Consider the following 25,469-nt stretch of genomic DNA (forward strand, 5'->3'; position numbering starts at 1 on the left):
TTTTTTTTTTTTTTTTTTTTTTGTAGTGGGAATCAAACTCAGGACCTTTCATTTGCCAGGCAGGCACAATGCCATTGAGCTAAATCCCAGCCCTCCTCCAACTTTGAAATTCTGTCTCTCCAGAATGTCTTTGAGATCAATGAATCCTTTGAATTGATAATTCTCAATTTCTCTTTCCTTCCTTTCTACAATAATTTTTTTTCTCTTTCGCCTATGCTCTACAAGATTTCACCAATGTTTTCTTCCAGTTGTCCTGAGGAACCTTTATTTTAACCATCATGAATATATAAGAATTCTTAATTTCTGAATATAGCTTTTAAAACACAAAAGCCACCTATTTGTAGTATCTTCCAAATTTCTTTTTGAACATTAATTTTAAATTCTCTTCTGCTAAATAATTTCAGTTTATTTCATCCTAGAATCAATTGTTCTGCTTAATTATCTTACCTGTCTTCTTACTAGTATTGGTTTTTCTTAACTTCCTGGAAACTTCCGGTTCTTTCTGCATTTATAAATAAATAAAAAATTAATTAACATACATAGCCAGAGAGTGGGTCCCTTACCATTGTTTAAGTTGGCTTTCCCGGTGGGCTTCTCTCTGATATGATACCTGGCTGTGCTCTCAGTCCTGGATAACTATTTGTGTGGACTAACCAGCTCACCCCAAGAGGAGACACCTGAGCTGTACCTCTTTACCCCTCTGTGTGCCAAATGAGGATGAACTTACTCTGGGACACTAATGCTCACACTATAAGACCAGCCCCTTTCAGGAAAGCATTCATTTTCTTTAGAGAGTACTTTTAGTTTGAGCTGGGTTGAAGGTAATAAATATTTCAGTTGTTGGTGGCTTTGTGGTGATAGGGTGGGTATGTGGGAGAGAAGAAAATAACTAGTGTAACTGCACAGTTCTGATCACAGAACTTCAATCGAGCCTCTGATTTCTTCCTATTTACCATCCTTACTCTCTGCTATAGTTGAGAACTGAATGTTCCCCAATGGCCCATGTGTTAAAAGCTTGATTTCCACGATGCGGTGCTACTGGGAGGGGATGGAACTTTTAAGAGATGGAGTCTAAAGTGAGGAAGTTAGACCACTGGGGAGTTCCTTTGTAGTAAATACTGGGACTCTGGCCTTTCTTCTCCCTTGCCTCTTTGTTCACTGAGTGCCTTGAAGTGAACAGGGCTCCTCTATACCACGTTCTCTCTGTGACGTATTGTGCTGCCACAAGCCCAAAGCAACAGGGCCAACGAACAATGGACTGAAACTGTGAGCCAAGGAAACCTTTCTGTCTTGTAAGTAATTTATCTCTGTTGATTTAAACACTAAGAACTGTATTATTGCATATAACAAAAAGTCCAAACAACTTCAGCTCCAAAATTTGTTAGTTCATCAGCTCGACAAACAGATATTTTTTTCTTGAGACAGGGTCTCACTATGTAGTTCTGTCTGGTCTTAAACTCACTACACAGACCAGGCTGACCTTGAACTCACAACAATTCTCCTGCCTCAGGTGCTTGAGTGCTGGGATTATAGGTGTGCACCACAACATCTAGGTTATTTTCATCTTTTTTTCTAATAATCTCAGCATACCAAGCCATTTATCAAGCTAGTGCATGATTTCAAGATGACTATAATTGCTCCAGGTATCACATTCTCAAATTCAAGTTCAGGGGCAAGGTCCCTTGTATCACTTTTTAAAAAGAAAATCTTTATTGAGATTATAATTTATATACTATAAAACTCACTATAAAGTAACCTGATTTCATGATTTTTAGTATTTTCACAGAATTGAATGACCATCAACACTGCCTTATTCTAGAATTTTTTTTATTATTCCAAAAAAATTTTGTACCCATTAAGTGTAACTCTCCATTTCCTCCTCTTTCCTTCAACTCCCTCCCCACCACCAGTGTCTAGAAAACACTAATCTACTTTCTGTCTCTATAATTTGCCTATTTAGGACATTCATATGTGAAGACTATACACTATGTGGCCTTTAGTATCTAACATTTCATTTAGCATAATGTTTTCATGGTTTATCTAAGCATGAGCCCGTACTTCATTCCTTTTTTTTAGAAGTTTATTTTTATTATGAATAAAATACACAAAGTTTTACATCATCGCTACTATATGGTTCAAGAAATGTTTCACCACCCAAAGCAGAAACCTTGTACCTATTAAGCCGTTACTGACCATTCCCTCCTACCTTAGTCCCATCAGCTACAAGTTTGCTTTCAGTCTCTATATACCTAGTTTTGATATTTGATATATAAATATAATATATTTATATTTTCATACTTTACTTGAAGAAGCCTCTATTGAAATCTTTTGCCCATTTAAAAAATTGGGTTTGGGCTGGGAATTTAGCTCAGTGATGCTGTCATCTGCCTCGCAAGCACAAGGTTCTGAGTTTGATCCCCATCGAAAAGAAAAAAAAAAGGATTTGTGCCTTTTTATCAGTGAGTTGTAAGAGTTCTGTGTCAATTCTGGAGCTATGCATAAATTTAACCAATGAGAAAACCTTTCCGAGAAAATACCACAAGCTGTCCCCTGCTTGTGTTTGGCTAAAACTGTGTCATACGCTCATGGCTAAAACAGTCACAGGCTAAGGGAATGGGATCATCATGATCAGTGTGGATCCACCTCATGGAGTTGAAGAGGACTTCAACTTCCACTCAATCATGTGGCTCAGCTGAATAAAACAGATATTTTGCAAAAGGGGTTCTGTCAAGAAAAGTGGCATTTGGTAGGCAACTCTACCAGTCAGTATCCCAACAAGAAAGAAATGGCTGGGGCAAAATAAATTAATTTGAGGAAGCTGCATTTACAAAGGCATCTGGGACTTAGTAGCCATAACCTGTCTCTATTCCAAATCTGAAGGAACACGTTAGAGAGCGAATCTACTGGAGCAAACAGAGGGAGCTATCAGCACTTGGCAGACAGCAGCAACCAGTGCTGTCCAGTTCTGGTTCCCTTTTCTTGGTGCATTTTCTTGTGTGGTTTTGGGGCTTGATTATCTGTGCTGTTTTAATTGTCACTACTGATGTTTCTTTTTTATCTTCTAAAACTGACTTTATTCTACTGAGCTCACCCCTTTGCATTTATATATCAATACTATTATGAATTTATTGCATAGGTACTTTTAAACTGTCATTTCAATTGGATGGAGAGGTTGATATAAATGAGTGCACTGGCATTTTGAACTGGAAACTTTCATCTTTTTCTTTGCATATTTAAAAAATATAATTGAACTCATTTTATGTGCAATCATATAATCTACTTTTTTCATTTAAGATGATATGAAGCATCTTCAGTAATATTCATATCATTCCAAAGCATAATTTTGATTATTACTTAATAGTTCATCACATGAGTACAGTCTACCATAATTTATTTTAACAACTCTGTAACTCCTTCCAACAAATCTTTCCATAACTTTTTTGGATTATTTCAGGCTTTAAAAGTTCTTCACAATTAAAAATGAGATTCCAATTAACATTCCAGTGTATAAGCATTTGCCTACAATACATATTACCTCCTCAGAATGGATGCTTAGAAGTAAAATTGCTATATTAAAGTATATAAGCCAATTAAGGCTTTAGAAATTAATGGAAAATATTTATAATATAATAAGATTTTTGCCAATTTAGATTCTCATCAAAATTGTGTTAAAGTGGCTGCTCTGTCAGTGTTATGCAGAGGGCCAGGACTGCCCATGCCACCCTGGCACCTTCATGCAGGCCCTATCTGGATCTGCACTGCAGAGGCTCCTGGGGCCAAGAAAGGCCACTGTTCTGAGCTCCAGAAGATAGAGTAGAAATGAACAACAGAGAGGGGGCCTCTCTGAGGTTCCTGAATGAAAACTGAAGCCCACTGGGAAAGTGAAGAAAATTTCTGCAAAAAAGGCCCACTGAACTACCATGGTTGGTAAGTTGGTGAGATCAGCACCTCCCATGGAACCAGACTTGCTTTGGGGAAGGGCAGCTGGAACCTGCAGTAGACCCTTGCAGAGTTCAATACTGCAGGAGGTTAAGGAGCTTAACTAGGGCTTTGCAGCCAGAAATTAGCCTAAATCTCAGTGGACTACAGCTCACTTGCTGAGACTAATCAACTTAGATCTGCACACTGCTGCCCACACTATGTACTGTGACAGCAGAGACACGACCATGAAGGAGGCCCCCTTTTTTTGTATATTTATATATTTTTAATTTTTTCTTTTTTCTCCTTCCATTCTTGTTCCTCATTTCTGTCTCTCTCTCTCTCTCTCTCTGTTTTCCTCTTCCTGTCCTATTTCAGATTTTTTTCTCTCTTCACTTGATTGTCATTATTTTTTTTTATAGGAAAGTGAATATAGTTTCTAGCTTCCCTAATGCTGTTAGTTTGTTCTATTCTTGTATTTGTTCCTTCACTTTGTCTTTTCCTCTTGTTTCAACAGTTTCCCAAAGTTTGTGTGATCTTCCTGTGTCCTCTACTTCTTACTTCTAACCTTTCCCTCTCCTTCTATTCTCTCTCTCCCTCCCAAATGCCTTCTAAGTCTTCATCCCAAAGAGTAAAATTGCTATATTGAAGGGTTTATTTACTACAAACATATTTTGGGCTGGTCCTTGATTTTTATCTAGTTCATATGTTTAAAGGTGATAGGTTAATAGCTACCATAAATTGGCATTTTCCAAACTGTGTTTGATGCTATTGCTGATGTTGATTGTGTCACTTGGATTAAGGTGTCATGATTGATTCTGGTATACTGATAACAAGATTGCCTGAGAGTCATTAGAGACCCAAATCCTAAAGACCAGCTATACCTGGAAGATGCCTCTGCGAAGCAATCACTTCACAAAGATTCTAAAAACAAATAATAAAGATACTCACAATAATCAATATTGAAGTATCAACCCAGGAATTAAACCAAAAACAACAACAAAAATAGAAATGAGAAGACACCTAAACAAGGCAAAAACCCAGACTTCCGGCTCACCAAAGGCAAGCAACGTGGAAAAATCTGATAATCAAGGACTGGGACACCCTGAACTGATAGTACAGGAAGTAAAGAAAACAGATGAATAGGGGCTGGGGATTTAGCTCAGTGGTTCTGCTGCCTGCCTAACAAATGCAAGAGCCCAAGTTCAATCCCTGGTACCAAAAAACAAAACAAAACAAAAAACAAATGAATAAGTCTCTGGAAAAATCTAAAACAGAAATAATTTCCCAGATAACTACAGAGATGGTGAGCAGAATGAAAGACATAACTAGAGAATCTAGAACAGAACAATATTTTAAAAAATAAATGAGCTCAGGACCATCCATGATGGAGGCCATGAATGCCCAACATAGGAAAGATAGAAACCATGAACAGCCAACATAGGAAAGAAATGGAATCCATGAAATAGGTTCTAACAGATGTCCAGGAGATTAAAAACTCCATTGAAAATATTTGCACCAGCATGAGCCAATGTGAAGACAGAATATCAGATATAGAAGACAGGATTGTGGTTAATGAGCATGAAAAGAGAGATTTCTTAAAAATAGTAAAGGACCATGAGAAGTCAATCCAGCAGCTGCTAGATGATGCAAAGAAGAATAAATAAAACTGATAGGAGTCCACAAAAAAGCAGGACAAAGTACAAATGACATTAAAAAAAACTGTTCACAGAAGCAATGACAGAAAACTTCTCAAGCAGAGCAAAATAATTTGATATACAAATAATAAGGCATATAGAACTCTAATAAGCCATGATTAAAAAAAAAACAAAACTACACCTAGACTAATCAAGATCCCAGAAACCCAACAGAAGAACAAACAGTTCTTCTACAAGCAGTTAGAGAAAAGAAACAAATCACATGCAAATGAAAGCCCATCAGAATCACAGCTGACTTTTCAACCCAAACACTCAAGTCAAGGAGAGCCTGGAGTAAAGTATTTTAATCCCTAAAAGAAAACAACCTCCAACCTAGATTGATGTATCCTGAAAAACTATCTTTCCAAATTGATGGATAAATAAGATATTTCCATGACAAAGAATACCTGAGAAACTTCATGGATACCAAAGAAGTACTCCAAACAATTCTAAACAATATCCTAGAAAAAAAAACAATGGGAGTCAAAACTCCATGAGCCCCAACAGAGTAAAGCCATCAGACAAGGCAAGAAATTAAAGGGAAAGGGGAAAAAAATAAGAGCCAACAACAGGTACGAAAAGAATAAGCCAATACATATCAGTTATAACCATCAATGTTAATGGCCTCATTTCACTAAAAGAAACAGACTGGCAGAATAGATCAAGAAGCTAGATCCAACATTATGCTGTATATAAGAAACACAATTAAGCAAGAAATTCATAGAGTGAAAGTAAAAGGATGGAAAACAATTCTCTTTGTGACAAGAACCAGAAAAAAGCAGGGGTAGCTATCTTATTTGCCGTCAAAGTAAATTTCAAATCAAAATGAATTAAGAGAGGCAAAGTAGGTCACTACATCCTTGTAAAAGAACAATCCAAGAGGAAGAGATGACAAACATAAATATATATATATGCACCAAACACTAGTGGACCCCAACTGTATAAAGCAAATATTAATGGACATGCAAACCCAAGTACTAATACAATTGTAGTGGAGGACCTCAATACACCACTGTCACAAATAGACAGATTGTCTGGACAAAAAATCAACAACAAAATTCTAGAACTAAACCAAAAATTTGAACACATGGACTTAATAGATGTCTACAGAGTGTTCCAGCCCACAAAAATCAGAATATACATTCTTTTCCACTGCACATGAGTCTTCTCCAAAATAGACCACATGCTAGCTCACACAACATGTTTAAGTAAATGCAAAAGAATTGAAGTTATCCAGTGTGTATTATCAGACTGCAGTGTAATTAAATTGGAGATCAATAGCATAACAAACTGTAAGAACTTCACAAACACACGGAAATTGAATAATAGTCTCCAGAACAACCAATGGGTCACAGAGGAAATTAGTTTCTACAGTTAAATGATGATGCCAGTATAACATAAAGGAATCTATGGGACAGAATGAAAGCAGTTCTATGGGGAAAATTCATAGCAGTGAATGCCTATACTAGGAGAACAGAGCAAGCTAAAATAAAAACCTAATGCTGAACCTCAGGCTCCTAGAAAAAGAAGAGCAAGACAAACCCAAAGCTCTTACAAGGGAGAAAATTATAAATGCAGAGCAAAGCTCAGTGCAATGGAGACTAAGAGAATGACACAAAATATCAGGAATTGAAGAGATGGTTCTTCAAAAGAATAAGTAAATCAATAAACCCTTAGCCAACCTTATCAAAAAAGGAAAGAAAAGGCTCAAAGCCATGAAATTAGGAACAGAAGGGTAAAATCAGAGCAGATCCAGCAGAAATCTAGAGAGGATCATTGATACCTACTTTGAGAACCTTCACTCTAATAAAATAGAAATACAGAAGAAATGGACAGATGCCTAGATACATATGGATTACTAAAACTGAATCAAGACTATATAATAATTCAAAACACTGCAGTTTCCACCAGTGAAGTTGAAAACTTAGTTAAAAATTTACCAACAAAGGAAATCCCAGGTCCTAGTGGTTTCACTGAAGAATTCTATAAGACATTTAGGGAAGAGCTAATGCCACTACTTCTCAAACTCTTTAATGAAATTGAAAGGGAAGCAATACTTTATTTCCAAATTCATTCCTGGGAGCAAGTATCACTTTGATTCCCAAACCAGGGATATGCTCAACTAAAAAAGAGAACTACAGGCCAACCTCCTTAATGAATATAGATTCAAAAATCCTCAATAAGATACTGGCAAACAGAATACAGAAGATCATACACCCTGACCAAGTCAGATTCATCCCAGGGATGCAAGGATGGTTCAACATACGTAAAAATCAATAAATATAATACACATTATATTAATAGAGCCAAGGACAAAAGCCATATGATCATCTCAATAGATGCAGAGAAAGCATTTGACAAAATCCAACACCAAATTATGACAAAAACCCTATAGAATAGATGGAATAGATGGTCTTTATCTCAACCTGATAAAGGCTATCCGTGAAAAACCAACAGCCAATATCATATAAATGGTAAAAAACTGAAAACCTTCACACTAAATCAGGAACAAGACAAGGATGTCCACTATCAACACTCCTGTTCAATATAATTCTGAAAGAAATAACTACAGCAGTTAGACAAGAAAAAAAAAGCAATAAAGATAGGAAAGGAAGAAGTTAAACTGTCATTACTTGCTGATGATATGTTCTACATAGAAGACCCAAAAAACTCCACCAAAAAACTTTTAGACCTAACTGACAGATTCAATAGAGTAGCTAGATACAAGGTAAATACTCAAAAATCAATAGACTTCTTGTACAAATAACAGACTCATTGAGAGAGAAATTGGGGAAACAATTCCTTTCTCAATAACATCCCAAACAATGAAATATCTAGGAATCAATCTACTGACATTGAAAATTCTCTACCTTGAAAACTACAGCACTCTCAAAAATTGAAGGGGATATAAGAAAATGAAAAGACATCCCTTGGTCCTGGGTAGGAAGAACCAATATAGTGAAAATGGCCGTATTTCCAAAACTGCTATATAGATTCAGTGAAATCCCAACAGCATACTTCACTGAACTTGAGAAAACAATCCAAAAATTCATTTGGAACCAGAAGAGACCTAGAATAGCAAAAGCTGTTCTAGGCAACAGACACATGGCAGCGGGTATCACAATCCCCAACTTGAAACTATACTACAAAGCCACTGTGATAAAAACAGCATGATACTGGCAAAGAAGCAGACCTGAGGATCTGTGGAATAGATTAGCGGATGCAGAAATAACTCCAGACATACTCAGCTACCTCATCTTTGACAAAAGAGTCAACCATCCTCACTGGAGGAAAGATAGCTTCTTTAATAAATGGAGTTGGAAAAACTGTATTTCAACTTACCAAAGACGAAAACTAGACCCTTATCTTTCACTATGCACTAAAGTACAATTTAAGTGGATTAAAGATCCACTAAACTTGTTGGAAGAAACACTAAACTTGTTGGAAGAGAGGTTAGGTAGAACTCTTGAAGACAGTGGCATAGGAACAGACTTTATGAACAAAAACCTCAGCAGCACAGGAACTAGCACAAAGAATGGCTGCTATCAAGAAATCAACCAATAACAAATGCTGGAGGGGTTGTGGGGAGAAAGGAACCTTCCTCCATTGTTGGTGGGAGTGCAGACTGGTGCAACCACTGTGGAAATCAGTATGGAGATACCTCAAAGAACTAGGATGAGAGATCCCATTTGACCCAGCTGTTCCCCTGCTGGGTATCTTCCCAAAAGACTTAAAAGAATCATACCACAGTGATAGATGTACACACATATTTATAGTGTGTACAGTTTGTAATAGTTAAAACTTGCAAACTTCTGTAAATATCTGCTTCTTTCTTTTTAATGGTTACTTAAGATGCTACTATTCAGATGTACCATCATTTATATGTCCTACATGATAGGAGCTTAGGTAGTTTCTCTACGTCTGCTGTCATAAGCATGTCACATAAGCAATGCCTTGGACTTGGGAGTGTGTATCTGTAGGCTAAATTCCTAAAAATTAAATTACGGAGAGTAAAGGGTAAAAGGGTGTGTGTGTGTGTGTTGGGGGGTGTAGTACTGGGGACTGAATTTCAAACCTCAAGCAAGTTAAACACTAGCTTATACTCTATGATTAAACTACATCCCAGCCCTATTTAATTAATCTTTGGCATTCGTTAATTTGATTGGGTAGAAATGGTGTCATCATAATTTCAATTGTATTCTCATTATCAGTAAGATTAAGCAAATTTTCTTATATTTAGAGTCATTTGTGCTTTTTTTTCTTTTAAGTTATCCACCTATATCTCATGTCTGTCTTTTGCATTGAGTCATTAGGGTTTTGCTTGTTGTTGCTCTGAAGAAGTTCCTTAAAAAGTAAATTGGTCCTTTGTGATATGAATTTTCCAGTGTATTTCTAAATGGTTTCTTTCTGTCTTTTTTTTTTTTTTTTTTTTTTTTTTTTTTTTCTATTTTTTTTTTTTGTATCGCTGATCAAACTCAGGACCTTGCACTTGTGAGGCAGGCACAGTGCCACTGAGCTAAATCCCTGGCTCAGTTTTTTCAGCTTAATACGTGTGAGCCTGTGGCAAGGCCACCTCCTTTTTCTTGGCTCAGATAGTAGTCCGCTGGTTACTGTTCGTCCTAATGGTCCTCAGCCGTGAGTGTGTTAGCTTGAGGTTGCTCTGTTGTACCTTCTAAGTTACCTAAAAGTCAACACAATTTCTACCTCTAAAATTTATTTTTTTCCGCAAGCCTCATAGTGTCTTATGAAGAGAGAAAAATAATGTATTATATTTAATATACATTACTATCTGGTCCTATTTGTTCCTATTTGTGAAAATGTATTAATCTCCTCCCTTGGCTATCTTTCATTATGAAGGGCCCAATATCTCTGCTTGAGCCATTCTGGATGATTGAGATTTATAAGCTATGACTGAAAAATATGATGAATGTACAAATTTCAAAAAGTTTATTGCAATAAAAGACTCATTGCCATCAATCTCCCTCAAAGTTCTCCCCCTCGCTTTGAACACACTCATCCCATCATTCTTGCCACTTTCTGAAGCAGTTCTGGAAGTCTTCCTCCATCAGTGTTTCTAGCTGTGCTGCTTTGGCTGCCTTGATGTCCTGAATCGACTCAAGGCATCTGCCTTTCATGGTCATTTTGACTTTGGAGAAAAGCCAGACATCCCACAATGCCAAATGCAGCGAAGAAGCTGAATGAGGACCCACCATGATGTCTTTATGAGTCTGCCTTTGCTTTGGATGGCACTCGGCAGGAACAGTCACCGATGTTTTAAAATCACACCTAATAAAGACTCAGAAAAGAGGACTTCCCTTCGGAAAGTGGCAAGAGTGATGGGGATATTTTGAGGGGATTAATGACAATGTATCTTTATATTATAATAATTTTTATTTAAACATTCATCATATATATATTGATTACCCCTTGTATAAGAATGTGAAGAGATAGATGTTTAGAAATGGAAATGTCTTGGGCTGGGGATTTAGCTCAGTGGTTCTGCCACCTGCCCCGCAAGTGCAAGGACCCAAGACCAATCCCTGGTACTCCAAAAAAAGGTTAAAAAAAAAGAAATAGAAATGTCTGAGGGAAAGAGAGGGGGGTAGTACATATAGAACCTCATTTTGGAGCTAAAATATTTGTGTACCCCCTCATTGGAAGCAGTAATCATCACTCTTGATGAATGGTGTGGGGTCTTTAGCAAAAGCAATGTGGATCATGTTTAAGGAATTTGTAGGACAATTGTATTTTTTGACTTGAGGACATCCTAGGATGAAATTGTCACAATTGTTTGCAATATTACTTTCAAAGGTTATACGGGGTCAAGACTGGGACCAATAACCAAAGAAAGGGAAGAGGGATAGCCCAGTTGGAATAGAAGATTCTCCTTTTAAACTTGAGATATTAACTTTTTTTCTTTCTTTTTTGGGTTTTTTTTCTCTCTCTCTCTCATTGAGTTTATTGGTACATTTTAGGTATATAGTACAGTTACATTCGTCTTTGCGATCTTGTACCTTTACATGACAGGTCTTGGTTCTCATTTTTTTCCCCTTGTCCCTGCCCTCCCTTCACCCTCTCCTTCCCTCCCCATTTACAAACACTTTATTTCCATTTTTTCATTTTCTCATATTTTTTTTCTTTTCCCTTATTACCTTTCCCCTACCCTTCCCACTTTTCCTACACCAAAGACCGTGATTTTTGTATCATACCATAAGAGTCTATTTAAGTCAGTAGGAAACTGTCAAACTGTCTTCCAGACTGGTTGGACAGTTTTGTATTTCCACAAGCAATGAATGAAGGTTCTTTTTTTTTTTCAGCTTTAATTGAGTTTATTGGTACATTTTAGGGATACAGTACAGATACATTCATTATTGGGATCTTGTACCTCTACATGACAAGTCTTGATTCTCATTTTTTCCCCTTACACCTGCCCTCCCTCACCCCCTCCTCCCCTCCCCATCTACAAACACTTTATTTTCATCTTTTCATTATCTCACATTTTTTTCTTTTCCCTTATTACCCTTCCCCTACCCATCCCACCTTCCCTACACCTTTAGCTCCTTTCTTCTCATTTCTAAATGACAGTAATCTTATTAGGAGGTTTTATTTTTTTGCGATAAGTTCTCACTATGTAGTTCAGGAACCCTTGGACTCACTATGTAGCCCAGGCTGGCCTCAAACTTGAGGTGATCTTCATGCCTCAGCCTCCTGAGTGCTGGGACTACAAGCATGCACCATCACACCTGACTCCCAGTATATTAATTTTTTATTGCTGAGTAACAAAACTATTTGCTGAGTTACCCTAAAATGTAGCAGTTTAAAGAATAAATATTTTAACTGGGTGTGGTGATGCACACCTATAATCCTAGAAGTCTGGGAGGCTGAGGCAGGAGTTTGAGACCAGGCTGGGTAATTTATCAATTTAGCCAAGCCCCATCTCAAAACAAACAAACAAACAAAAAACATAAAAAGAGCTGGGGATGTAGTTTAGTACAAAGGCCCTGAGTTCAATCCCCATTACCGCCCCCACACACAAATTGTCTTATAGTTTGTGTGGATCAGGAATTTGGGAACGGCTTACCTTGGTTCTCCTTAAGGATTTCTCATGAAGTTTTACTTTGGGAATATAGCCATCTGAAGGCTTGCTTGAGGCAAGAAGATATGCTCCTAAGATGACTTCTTCACACGGCTATTGGTAGGAAGCCTCAGTTTCTCACTTCCTTAGAGTAGACCTTCCTTTCTATAGAGTAATTTGAATGTCCTCATGACAGGGCTGGTCATTTTCCTCAGAGTGAGTGATGTCAGCAAGAAAACAAAAAAGAAGCCATGTTGCTTTTTACGACCTAAATTTGGACTTAAGTCATTCCCACCATTTTCTATTCATTAGAATTAAGTTGCCAAGTTCAGCCCATACTGAAATATAAAAAAATTTTGGACGTGTTTTAAAACCACCACGCTCACATTCCTGAAACATTTATCATAGCATACTTTGCACTTTATTCCACTTTTAGAACTTTGAACATTGTTCCATACTGTCAACTTTGCTCCATTGAGCTACGGTCATACTTTGATGCTTGACTGTTCTGAATCTCATCAGATTTGGCACTCTACTCATTTAGACAAGAAAAGTTCATGCAGGCACTTGTCATTTGTTTGGTGCTCGATGTATAAACTGGTACTTCTGTTGGTGTTGATCACCTTGTGACTTGCTACCCTTCCAGACAAAACACTGTGGCATTTGTCATTTTTGGTGCTCACTGAGTCTTCTGGAACTGATTAACAATAAGTACCAAGGTACCACTGTATGTCTATTCACTTCAGAAATATTTATTAAGTGAGTTATCTGTATTACTATAGCCAATTTTTCCAATCTGTTACTGAAACCCATTCTGCTCTAAGAGACTCATAAAAAATGACATGCTGCTAACAGTGCTCTTTTCCCCTTCTCAGGTGCTTGTTGGGTTTCTTCTTGTTATGGCAGCCATAGAGCTGGCCCTTGCATTCACAGAAGACTCAGGGCAAGCCACAATTCCTCCTGTGAAATATACCAATCCAATCCTCTACCTAAGCTCATGGGTAAGGCCCTTCACCACTTCTACCCTCTTTTATCTTCTCTCCTCCCATAGCTGAAATGTACTCTTGTAGATAAAATTAAGTCCAATTTCATCTATCTCTGTCACGGACTTACAGTGAAGCAAAACCTAGTTGTAATGGGACGAAACAAATTTTAGCTTTTTACCATCTTTTGAACACCAATTTGTACAGTCTTCTCTGGTTTATATGCCCTCATATTTTACCATCTAGGGATCATGGATAGAATCTAAGTTTCTTAGAGTAAAATAATTTTAAGTGCTGTAAATATTATTTCAAATTGGTGACCAGTCAATGAACCAGAGAGTCTAGGGCTTTTGTATAAATTCATTATTAGAAAATGATGTCTGCTCCAGGCATAGTTTTTTGGGAGGGCTGTACAGTGTTTTAAAAACAATTGAATTAGCTGTCATCATTTAAAAATAATATCACTGTTTTTATTCACAAATGCTCTTGATAAAACAGAATATCCAACAACCATGGATCTAGGTTCCCACACAGGGCAGTGGCCGGCTGAAACTAAATAACTACTGCCCCCCTTTAGACCACGTGTTTGGCATGTTATGTGCTCTCTGCTTGGCCAGATTAGCTTCAAAAAAATCTCCTTCAGTTTTCCTTTCTTCCCTCTTCTCTGGCACCCTTCTCCCCTCCTGTCCTTGGTTCTTGGTTAATGATGCTGTTTTTCAGAACTTCATGTAAATTTCTTTCCAGCTCCTGGTTTTGCTGATCCAACACAGCAGACAATGGTGCAGAAATAAGAATTCTTGGTTCCTGACCATATTCTGGATTCTCTCAATATGCTGTAGCACTTTCCAATTTCAGACTCTTATCCGGGCACTCATACAGGTAAGGAGAAAAGAGACTGTGACATGAAGATGGAATGCTGGAAAATTTCTTTTTCTGTTTTTCTGCTGGGTAACTTCTAAACCAGAGTAAATGACACCAAGTCATTTGAACTCCAGGACACAGTTATACTGGGGGAATTTGATAAAATAGGCTTTTATCACAAATATATGTATATGTTAATTTTCATATATGAAATGTCTATATTTATATTTCATTTGTATTTGTATATAAACGTGTTTATTAAGTATATATTATATATAAATGAAATAGCTGGCCTGGGCTAGAAAATTAAGTTTATATTTAATTTGAATAATAGGCTTGTTTTCTTTGGGTCTTTTCTCCCCATAGGACAGCAGTACCAATCTGGCCTATTCCTGCCTGTTCTTCATCTCTTATGGATTCCAGATCCTGATCCTGATCCTTTCAGCATTTTCAGAAAAAAGTGACTTATCAAGTGTAAGATTCTAAATATGCCCATTTCATATATTACTTAATTGGATGATATCTTAAAAATGAAACTGAGACGTCTGGGTCTTATGGAGAGCCCATGAACCCAGAATAAGTTACATGCCTAATCTGAACTTCTGAAATCTGAAATACTCTGAATCCCAAATTTTCAAAAAGTCGGTGCAATGTTGCAAAAATCCAAAATACTTCTAGTTCCAAGCACTTGGGATAACAGATACTCAACCTGTAATACAGAGTATTTTATGCCTAAGGATACAATAATGAACATATTGAAACACCGCCTTTTTATGTTCTTTCAACAATCTTGGCACAGCCAATTAATTCATACATCTCTGCCAGAAAATCTCATTCTCCTTCTATTAGTGACCATAGATTCTCCAAATAAACATATACTGAACAACTGACTTTACATCTTATCTAGTTTCTAGCACACCATCACATCTAGGAAAATGTTTCTGATTTTAGAGTCCAGTGGTTTCTCTTTCTAATTGACTTTGCAATTTTTGGTATCTTTCAGAATCCATTGTCCACAGCTTCGTTTCTGAGCAGCATTACCTTCAGTTGGTATGACAGGTAGGAAGTGCCTGGAGCACAGTTTTCTGTATTCATACTCTCTTATTTTCTGAAAATGAAAGAAATTTTAATTTTAAGGGACTTCTCTTTTTTAAAATTAATTCTATTGGTACATTTTAGGTGTATAATATAATGACATTCACCATTGGAGGTTTGCACCTTTACATAATCTATCTTGGTCCTTATTTTTTCCCCATTCTCCTGCTCTCCATTCAACCCCTCCATTTCTCCTTATTTACAAAGTCTTTGTTTCCATTTTTTAATTTTCTTACGTTAATTCCATTCCCTCTTTCCTCTCCTCAAACCCTTCCACTTCCCCTTTCCCTTTGGACTTTTTCTTCCTATGTCACATTATCTATACCTTTTGATCCTTATTTGCACTTTCAGTTTCTCACACCAGAGAAACTATTTGGTATTTACCTATATCTGTCATATTTATTTCACTTAAGAGTGTGTCCTCAACGTACATCCATTTAGCTATGAATGTCTCTAGTTTCTCATTCTTTATGTCTGAGTAGTACTCCATTTTATTTTTTAAAAGCCCCTTCTTTATCCTTCTTTACACCTTCTTTATCCAGTCTACAGTTGATGGGTGATTGGGCTGTTTCCAAGTTTTAGCTATTACAAACTGTGCTGCTATGAACATGGGTGCACGTGTATTGGAGACAATCCACAATGTGGGAAAAAATTTTTACCAGCTGTTTCTCAGACATAGGACTACTATCTAGAATATATAAAGAACTTTAAAAAATCAAACCTCCCAAATTTAAAGACCTATCAAAAATGGGTATCTGAAATGAATAGACATTTCTCAGACAAAGAAGTAGTAATAGTAAGTAAACATATAAAAAAAAGTTCAACATCACTGGTCATTTGAGAGATGTAAATGAAAACAATGTTGAGGTTCCACCTCACCCCAGAAACAATGGCTGCTATCAAGAAATCAACCAATAACAAATTCTGGAGGAACTGTGAGGGAAAAGGAACCCTGATCCACAGTTGATGGGAGTGTAGACTGGTACAACCACTGTGGTAAGATACTTCAAAGAACTAGGATTAGAGGTCGCATTTGACCCAGCTATACCCCTGCTGGCTATCTTCCAAAAGAATTAAGGGACTTCTCTTGATAACCTGGGAGTTCCACAAGAGGAAAGGAAAGAAGCAGCAGGACAGGAAGAAAGAAATTTGAGGTAGGCAGTGTGGCATGGGTTTGGAGGGTAAGGGATGCAACAGCTGACCTGGGCTACTAGAACAGATACCTGGAACAGATGCCTTCTGGAAGACTGGTGAAGGCTACATATCCCTTCTTAGGCACTGTTTTAAGAGTATAAAATAAAAAGTATAAAAAATAAAAAAGTATAAAGTATAAAATAAAAGATTAAAAGGAAACAAATTATATAGACATTCCTTGGTTAACGACCTACCTGTTTAATGGCTGTTCAGGCTTCTGACAGGCCTGCTATTCAGACTTACAGCCTTTCTTTTGTTTGTGCAGTTCTGTTTATAGAGCCTCAGTATCTTTTTTGGGTGGCACAGTATACCTTGTTCATACAGTACTGTAGTTTTTGCTGATTATACTGTACAGTACTACAGCTTTATTTTTTTGTCATACATTACAGTGCTGCATATAAGTTAGGCAAATTAAAGAGAAGTCATCAAGTTGGAATTTCCTTTGACCATTTCTTCTGAATATTGTAATGTACATACTATATATAATTCTTCATTCAGCAACCAATTCATTGAATTATCTAGTTGTGAGAACTGAACTCAGTCATTAAATGAAGAAAGTCTGTATTGAAATGTAGTTATAAAAATATTAAAAAAGCAAATTTGTGATATAGTAATATATATATATATAGTTTTATATATATATGTATATATTTATATATATATATGTATATATTTATATATATATATATGTACTTTCAAAACAAAACATTAAATAAAAAGTTCTAGTGATGGGTCTAAAAATGACCATAATTTTAAGTAGTGATGGGCATAGTTAGCTGTGGAAACATCTGTAATTTCTCCTGGTGACAAAGGCACTGTATTACACTCAGGTTAAGAGGAAAGGTTAGTTTCCAGTTGGAAGCTATTACAAGTAAAGATATATTTTCCATTCATTTTCCCAACCTTCAAGTTGGGGAACCTTAATCTAGAGAGGTAGTATAAAGGCATCCATTAGATCTGCTCTACTTCATAAGGACATTACGAAGGCCTCTCAAGGCAGAGTGGCAGCCAGTGTTTAAAAAGGAAGGAGCAGGTATAGGGAGAGGATGTGCTTTTGGTTCTTAATTCCATAGGCCATTCTCCTTTTCTTGATAGCAGTCTTCTAACACCCTTTGTTGTTTCCACATACTCCTTTTTCCATCTCCCCACTCCTCTGTCAAATTCAAAGGGGCCGAATACGAGGGCATTGCCCCCTGCCCAGATCTGGGTGGCAAGTTTTGGTGAAGGTAGTGAAGATATTCTAATGCAGCCTATAGCGTTCCAGCCTGGGGTCACTTTTGTTTCAGTGTTGTTCTGAAAGGTTACAAGCAACCATTGACACATGAAGATGTCTGGGATATTGACGAAGAACTTAAAACCAAGGCAGTAGTAAGCAAGTTTGAAGTATTCATGACAAGTGAGCTGCAGAAGGCCAAGCGGGCATTACAGAGGCAGCAGCAGAAGTCCCAGAAGAACTCTGAAGCAATGCCACATGGCTTGAACAAGAACCAGAGCCAAAGCCAAGATGTCCTTGTCCTGGTAACTCTCTCATAAGTGTCTGTGTGTCCACTGGGTTTCAGTACAGTGTCTGTGTACTGTATGTCTCAGGTAAAAAGTAGAGTCATGGTAGTTGTGTTCCTACATTTTTTTAGTACTTCAAACTTTTCAGTGTATTTTATGCTACTTGTATCATTTACAATACTAGTAATAGCTTAGTGATGCATACATAGAAGGTTTAATATTTTATTCTCTCCTTTGAGTTTTTCCTATTAAAAAAATTAAAGTAATACTTTAGCCTTCTTATAATTTATAGTTTGGTGAGAGTTAGCATTCACAGCTAATTTATTTTTTAATTCACACAAAACTGTTTATTGAGCAGAGTTGTGTGTCTGAGTCTATTCTGGGCACTGAGTAAAAGGAACAATCCTGACTGAGTGCCCATCTTTAGATAGCTAGAAAGTAAACAATGAGCCAAAACATATATTAAGAGTATATATAAGTACAATTAAGAAAATAAAATTCTGAGTGTAGTGGCACATATCAGCAATCCCAGCACTTTGAGAAGGCTGTGGCAGGAGGACTGGAAGTTCAAGAAGGGCAACTTAGAGACTTAGCAGGGTCCTGCTAAGTCTCAAAAATAAATAAATAAATAAAAATGACCAGGGATGTAGCTTAGTGTGAAGGCTATGGTTCCATCCCCGGTACTGGCAAAAGAAGGGGGGAGTGGGAGGAAAGAAAAAAGTGAGGCGTGGTGGTATGTAACTGTAATTGCAGCTACTTGGGAAACTGAGGCAGGAGGATTGCCTTAGCCCATGATTTTGACACCATCCTGGGAAATATCACATGACCTCATCTAAAAACAAAGAAAAGAAGTGGAAATAGATTTGAAGTGACATGCTGCTTTGGACAGTTAATATGGAAGACTTCTGAGAAAGGTAACATTTGAACAGAGAGCCAAAGGAGAACATCTGAGGAACAATCGGAGGGAGGTATACTCCAATCAGAGAGAGCAGGCGTGTGAGGCCGGCCTGGCATTTTCGGAGAATTGGAAGGAGAGGTGCGGGGAGCTGAGAAGCTAGAATTTGGGGCATGAGGAGGTCAAAACATAGGAAAAAGAGACTGAGGAATAAGTCGTTATGTCCCAAGTCTTAGTTTCCTAGAGCTGCCATAACAGAAGTACAGGTGGTGCCTGGGTGCTCATGGTTAATTGGTCCTGGAAGGCATGATGAGTACTAAAACTGACAAGGACTGGACAAGTTGTTTTGACCGGAAATGGTAGCAAATCACACGACAGTTAACACCAAGAAGATGTAGCTTGCATGTGAAGTACCAAACAAATGAGAAACACTGGGACAAAAATATCTGAGCCAAGTGCATCGAGTACCAAATTTATTTATTTATATATTTGTTTGTTTGTTCTCATTGAGTTTATTTTAGGTATACAGTACAGTTACATTCATTATTGGCATCTTGTACCTTTACATGACAGGTCTTGGTTCTCATTTTTTCCCCTTATCCCTGCCCTCCCTTCACCCTCAAGTACCAAATTTAAAGCAGTGGAATATCAAGGTATGACTGTACCACAAGCTAGCGAAGTTAAAACTACACAGGCTGGGGATGTAGCTCAATGACAAAGCATCTCCTTAGTATGTCAGAGGCCTGGCTCTGATCACATGCATTTGTACGCATGTATGAACACACACATGCACAAGTGCACACACATACACACAAACGCAATTTACGGCTCACAGTTCAGGAAGCCAGAAGTCTGAAATCAAGCAATCTGCAGGGTCATTCTCCCTTTGAAACATGTAGGGAAAAAACCCTTTACCCGCTAGTTTTTGGCAGAAATCTTGGGCATTCCTTGGCTTATAGATGAATTGTTCCAATTTCCAGTCCTGTTTTTTACATTGCCATCTTCTGTCTGTGTCTGTCTCTTCTATTCTCTTCTTGTAAGGACAACATTCATACTACTAGATTATTGACCAGCTCATTATATGTGCAAAGACCCTATTTTCAAATAAGGGCACATCCTACAGTACAAAAGATTAGGACTTCAAATTTTTTTGGAAGGGATGTACAATTCAACCTATAACATACTCCAACAATCACAAACAAGAAAAGAACACTCATTCTTCTTTTCTTTTCTTTGCTCCACCCCTCTCTTTTTCTTCCTTTTTTTTTTTTTTTTTCTTTTTTTTTTTTTTTTTTTTTTTTTTTTTTAGCACTGGTGATTGAACCTGGAACCTTCACACTGAGCTACGTTCCTATTTCTTTTTTAATTTTCTGTTTTGGGACAGGTTCTCTCTAAGTTGCTAAGTGGTCTGAAACTTGCAATCCTCTCAGCCTCCCACAGTGCCGGGATTATAGGTGTGGACCACCATGTCTGGCTTGTTTTTTGTTTCTATGTGATATTTTTACCAGTTTAGTTTTCTACTCAAAAATAGATTTTAGTATCAGTTAGAAGGGAGAGAGAGGGTAAATAGCACTGAGGAGGTGAAGAGAAGATTAAAGCCTATACAAAGAAGATAACAAGCCTCATAGACCTTGTTAAAATACTGCAGCTGTTCAGAGCAGGAACAAGGTCTTATACTGCACAACTCTGTTAATGCTATTGTTTTTCTTCTGTGCCCAGGAAGAAGCTAAAAAGAAAAAGAAGTCTAGGACTGCAAAACACTTTCCCAAATCCTGGCTGATTAAGGCCCTCTTCAAAACTTTCTACGTGGTGCTTCTGAAGTCATTCATAATGAAACTAGTGCATGATGTCTCTTTGTTTCTGAATCCTCAGGTGCTGAAGTGAGTACCCGGGGTTTATGTTGTCCTTTCAGGGCTACCTCCATTTTTGCCCCTTGTGTATGAAGGCAAGAGTTTTTATAAATACCCAATTTTTTAAATTCTCATACTTTTCTTCCACTTTACAGCTTTGTGTTCATGAAGAGCACAGGGCACTTTTCAAAATCGAATCCCTCATTTTCAGGCTCCCCTCCCTCCACCCCATAGAAGCCACATACTTACATATTTGTTAGGCCTTTTACTTGTTAAACACAGCTGCTATGGTCTGAGCCACATCCAAGCAATGGGTAGCACACCCCAAGAGGATAACTTCCCTTCACATCCGAGCCTTCCCTCGGAGGATCAGGCTAATCATAACACAGTTTTGCAATGTACCATGATCTGGATTAAACCACCACCAAAGAAACCCTTTGAACCCATGCTTGATACATGTCCTAATTTTCAGGCTTGCATTGCCTAGAAATAATCAACTTGGTCCAAACAACTTCTTTTACCAACAAGGGAGACATGGCAGGACCAAAGCACCGCAGTGCCACCTACACGCAGCATTTCTTTTGTTATCCATTCCCACCACTCTGGATTGTTTACCCTAAACCCTTGCTGCCTGTATCCACATAATAACAAGAACACTGTCAAGATTATGGAACTTAGGTCTTCCAAATGCATTGGACAATTCTGGTCATTTTGGCTATGCATGTGGAGCCCTGGAGGCCTAGTAGGCATCACTTACTTGTGTTTACTTTGGCAGGTGGTTGATTGCCTTTGTGAGTGACAAGGACTCATATGTGTGGACTGGATATATCTATGTCATCCTCTTATTTGTTACGAGTCTCCTCCAGTCTCTCTGCCTTCAGTCTTACTTTCAAATGTGTTTTGTCCTGGGAATGAGTGTCCGGACAACCATCATGGCTTCTGTGTATAAGAAGGTAAGCAGATTATGTCCAGTATCACCAAAGAAAATCCCTTTAGTAAACATTAGCAGTTATTCTAAGTTAGAGAAAAAATTATGAGTGATCCCAATACTTATTTTGATTAGCCACACAATGTTTCTTTAGAAATCAAAATATGAAAAGCATGTTCGTAGACACAAGGCGTGTGCATGTGAGGAGGGAATGATGCCCCTTAAGAAGAAGGTGGCAAGCTGCTCAGGATCTTCCTTTCCATCTTGAGGGCTTAAAACACCTGTTCCTCTCTTCCTGTCTCTCTCTCTCTCTTTTTTTTTTTGGTACTGGGGATAGAACTCTGGTCCTTGCACTTTTGAGGCAGGCAGTAGAACCACTGGGCTAAATCCCCAACCCTCTCCTGTCTCTCTTGACAAGGTGAAAATGTGGTGGGAAAGTATGTAAAGTCATAAAAGAAGATAACCAAAGTTCAAATCTTGAACGCATCCACATTTAATCCAAATACTTGATGAAATCTCATTCAGAGATTTTGTGTCTCAATTTCAAATTATGTTTTTCTAGTGAGACTAGAATACTCTCCAGGCCAGGGCTTCATCTCCCTAGTCTAAATTTTGCCTAACAACCTAAAAAAAAAAATTTAGTAACTACCAAATCTTCTACCTCTTTTTTAAGAAAATACATTTTCTGTTTACTGAATTGTACAAACCTGGGATGCTTCTGGAAGACTTTCCATTTCCTGAATATGATTTTACTTATCTTCCCTCCAATTTTTATTTATTTATTGTGTGTATATGTTGCTGGAGATTGAACCTAGGGTTACGCTTCAACCGAGTTACATCCCAAGCCCTGTTTTATTTAGAGACAAGCTCTCACTAAGTTGCCCCAGTTGCCATGAACTTGTAATCCTCCTGAGCTACTCAGCTTCCCGAGTAGCTGGGAATTCTAGCATGCACCTAACTAATATATTGTTCTCAAGGTTTAACTTCTTCAGGGCAAATGTATTTTCCTTAAGTCCTGTATATCAGGGTGAAGTCTAACTTAATCTCTTAAATGATGAAAATACAGGTGTTAGGATCAGTGACTCCAAGCTCAAGGGAGAAAGTCACACATGAGAAGACAGAACTTTTTACGTCAGAACACCAGTTGCCATCTCTGACTCTTCTCCTAACTAGAAGGTTCCATTTTAGTGACTTCTCCTTTATCTTCTTCTTATTTGTTTTCCTCTTTTGAAACACAAGATATCCTCTTCTTCCCTGAGTAGATGATGACTCATTGAAAGATGCATACGAGTAATGCAGTGTCTTTAGATCAGAAGTCTAGTCTCACATTGAAATTAATTTCGCAATCTATTCTTTTTAGAGATATTAAATCTCTTCTGGTTTGCAAGTTATACAGTTGATCACCAGACTGTCTCAATGCTATTAACGTGCACTTTAAAATTGTGATCATTCATTCCCACTACTATGATTCTTGATATATTCTAGATTTTGCAGTTCTTATGATCAATAAAGAGATTTGTAAAATATAGCACATGCTACCCTCATTTAAATAAATATTGCTGTAAAAAAGAGTTCAAAAATTACTAATTTCATATATTTAGTAATACTTTGCTATTTATTAAATACTTTTCATATCCATTATCAATTCATAGCACTGTGAAGTATTTTCTTATTGTATAGAGAAAAATAAGGCTTATATAATTTCAATGCTTTTAATCATATGGCCAAGACTTGCCCCTGGGCAAGGGCTGTTGGAACTAAGTCAATGACTTTTCTACATTATTGAGAAAAGAAATGTATAATGGGAACTTGAAGGGTAATTGGATATTGTTTTTATTTTTATTCTGCTTTCCATACAGAAAGGGAGGCACAGCATTGGGCTGATTCCTTTAGAATCTTGGTGGCTTAACATCTTAAATTTTTCTCTTTCACTGTATAATAAAGAATCCTAGTACACTCCTAAGAAGGTACTGGTGGATAAAGATGACATAGAGCTTTTAGGAGGAAAATTAAGGTGGATATCTATGGACATTCAGCTCATGCACTGTCTTTGTAGAAATTAGAAGCATCCTTCTTATCTTCTTCGAAGATGCAGGCCACACCAGAGGGTGTCTTGGTGAGCAGAGTGTAAGCTAGTTTCAGTGTTCTGGTGCATTTATTCAAAGAGTTGTTCTCAGTAACAGATCTGTGAGTATTAGCCTTCTGATGTCTAATGAATGCAGGAAGCCCATAATGCAAGATTCAGGCCTTTAGATATTGCCAGAAATTTTCTGATAATAGTTTTGCACTTTATTTCAGATGTAGAAACTTGGCAGATTTCCTCTTCATTCTAAAATCTCTGTCCTTGGGAATGTTTGCAACCTCGATATAATTATATGGTTGCAAATGACAATGCCACATCAAAACTCTCAAGGCCAGAATGTAGACATGTGATTTCCTCTTTTCCTTCCTCTTTTTCTTTCATTCTTCAGTTTTCAAAAAAATTTCCTGCTTCAACAGAGAAATGGGCAGAAGTAGCCCTTATCCTCACAGAATTTACATCGGGTATAGAAAAATGAAATAATTATAGTTTGTTGCAGTGATGGTAATTTAAAAGGTAAGCACAGAGTGTTACTAGTACACAGGAGAGGTATCTACTGTATCACAAACTTGGGAGTCACAGTGGTCCTCTTAGGAGGTGTATCTGTGTTGACACCAAGGATTAGTAGGAATTTTCTGAGCAAAGAAGGGTATGGATGGGTGGGACTGGAAAAAGGTGGCAATAGGAGAAAAGGGTAGTTAAGAATGAGAGAATCCTATTTGTAGGATTTGAAGGCAAGAAATCAGTCTCTCGGAGAAGTTATGTTGCTATGGAGTCTATCCTTCCACTGTTTTCCATTTCCTCAGTTTTCCCTTCTGTTCACCAGTATGTTTGGTCCTGTCCATGGATCCCAATCCAAATCTCTATTTCTAGGCACTGACCTTGTCCAACGCAAACAGGAAGGAGTACACCATTGGAGAAACAGTGAACCTGATGTCTGTGGATGCCCAGAAGCTCATGGATGTGTCCAGCTACATTCACTTGCTGTGGTCAAGTGTCCTACAGATTGCCTTATCCATCTTATTCCTGTGGCAAGAGTTGGGGCCTTCAGTCTTAGCAGGTGTAGGGGTGATGGTTCTCTTAGTTCCAATTAATGGAATACTGGTCCACAAGAATAGAAATATTCAGGTAAAGAAAAACAATCATCCTGGGGAGGTTTGACTTCTTTAATGTCTAAATTCTTAATACTTACTGTATTCTAATATTGGCAAAATGGTATGAAAAAACTTTCATTTCTGTATTCTAATTTTTAGGAGTTTGGACAAGGCAAGCTGGTTAAGACTTTCCTCATTCCAAAAGGCTTTCTTTGTCTTTTTTTTTATCTTTTGACCACTCATAGGACTTATATACTCTCTCTCTCTTTTTTTTTTTTTTTTTTTTTTTTGTTGGTGGT

The 25,469-nt window shown here is 37.5% G+C and overlaps 1 protein-coding gene across 1 annotated transcript in view; it reads left to right on the forward strand.

Moving 5' to 3' along the window:
- Positions 1 to 25,469, forward strand: part of Abcc2 (ATP binding cassette subfamily C member 2) — a 72,512-nt gene that overhangs the window by 4,804 nt on the left and 42,239 nt on the right. Inside the window, exons 3-10 of the mRNA XM_010638530.2 lie at positions 13,566 to 13,691; positions 14,418 to 14,552; positions 14,901 to 15,008; positions 15,538 to 15,593; positions 18,110 to 18,341; positions 20,938 to 21,098; positions 21,844 to 22,021; positions 24,950 to 25,204. Of these exons, the coding sequence (XP_010636832.1) occupies positions 13,566 to 13,691; positions 14,418 to 14,552; positions 14,901 to 15,008; positions 15,538 to 15,593; positions 18,110 to 18,341; positions 20,938 to 21,098; positions 21,844 to 22,021; positions 24,950 to 25,204 (1,251 nt within the window). The remainder of the gene's footprint in view (positions 1 to 13,565; positions 13,692 to 14,417; positions 14,553 to 14,900; positions 15,009 to 15,537; positions 15,594 to 18,109; positions 18,342 to 20,937; positions 21,099 to 21,843; positions 22,022 to 24,949; positions 25,205 to 25,469) is intronic.

Source organism: Fukomys damarensis, unplaced genomic scaffold, assembly GCF_012274545.1.
Source record: "Fukomys damarensis isolate Sample0158 unplaced genomic scaffold, DMR_v1.0_HiC HiC_scaffold_8, whole genome shotgun sequence".
Classification (NCBI taxonomy): domain Eukaryota; kingdom Metazoa; phylum Chordata; class Mammalia; order Rodentia; family Bathyergidae; genus Fukomys; species Fukomys damarensis.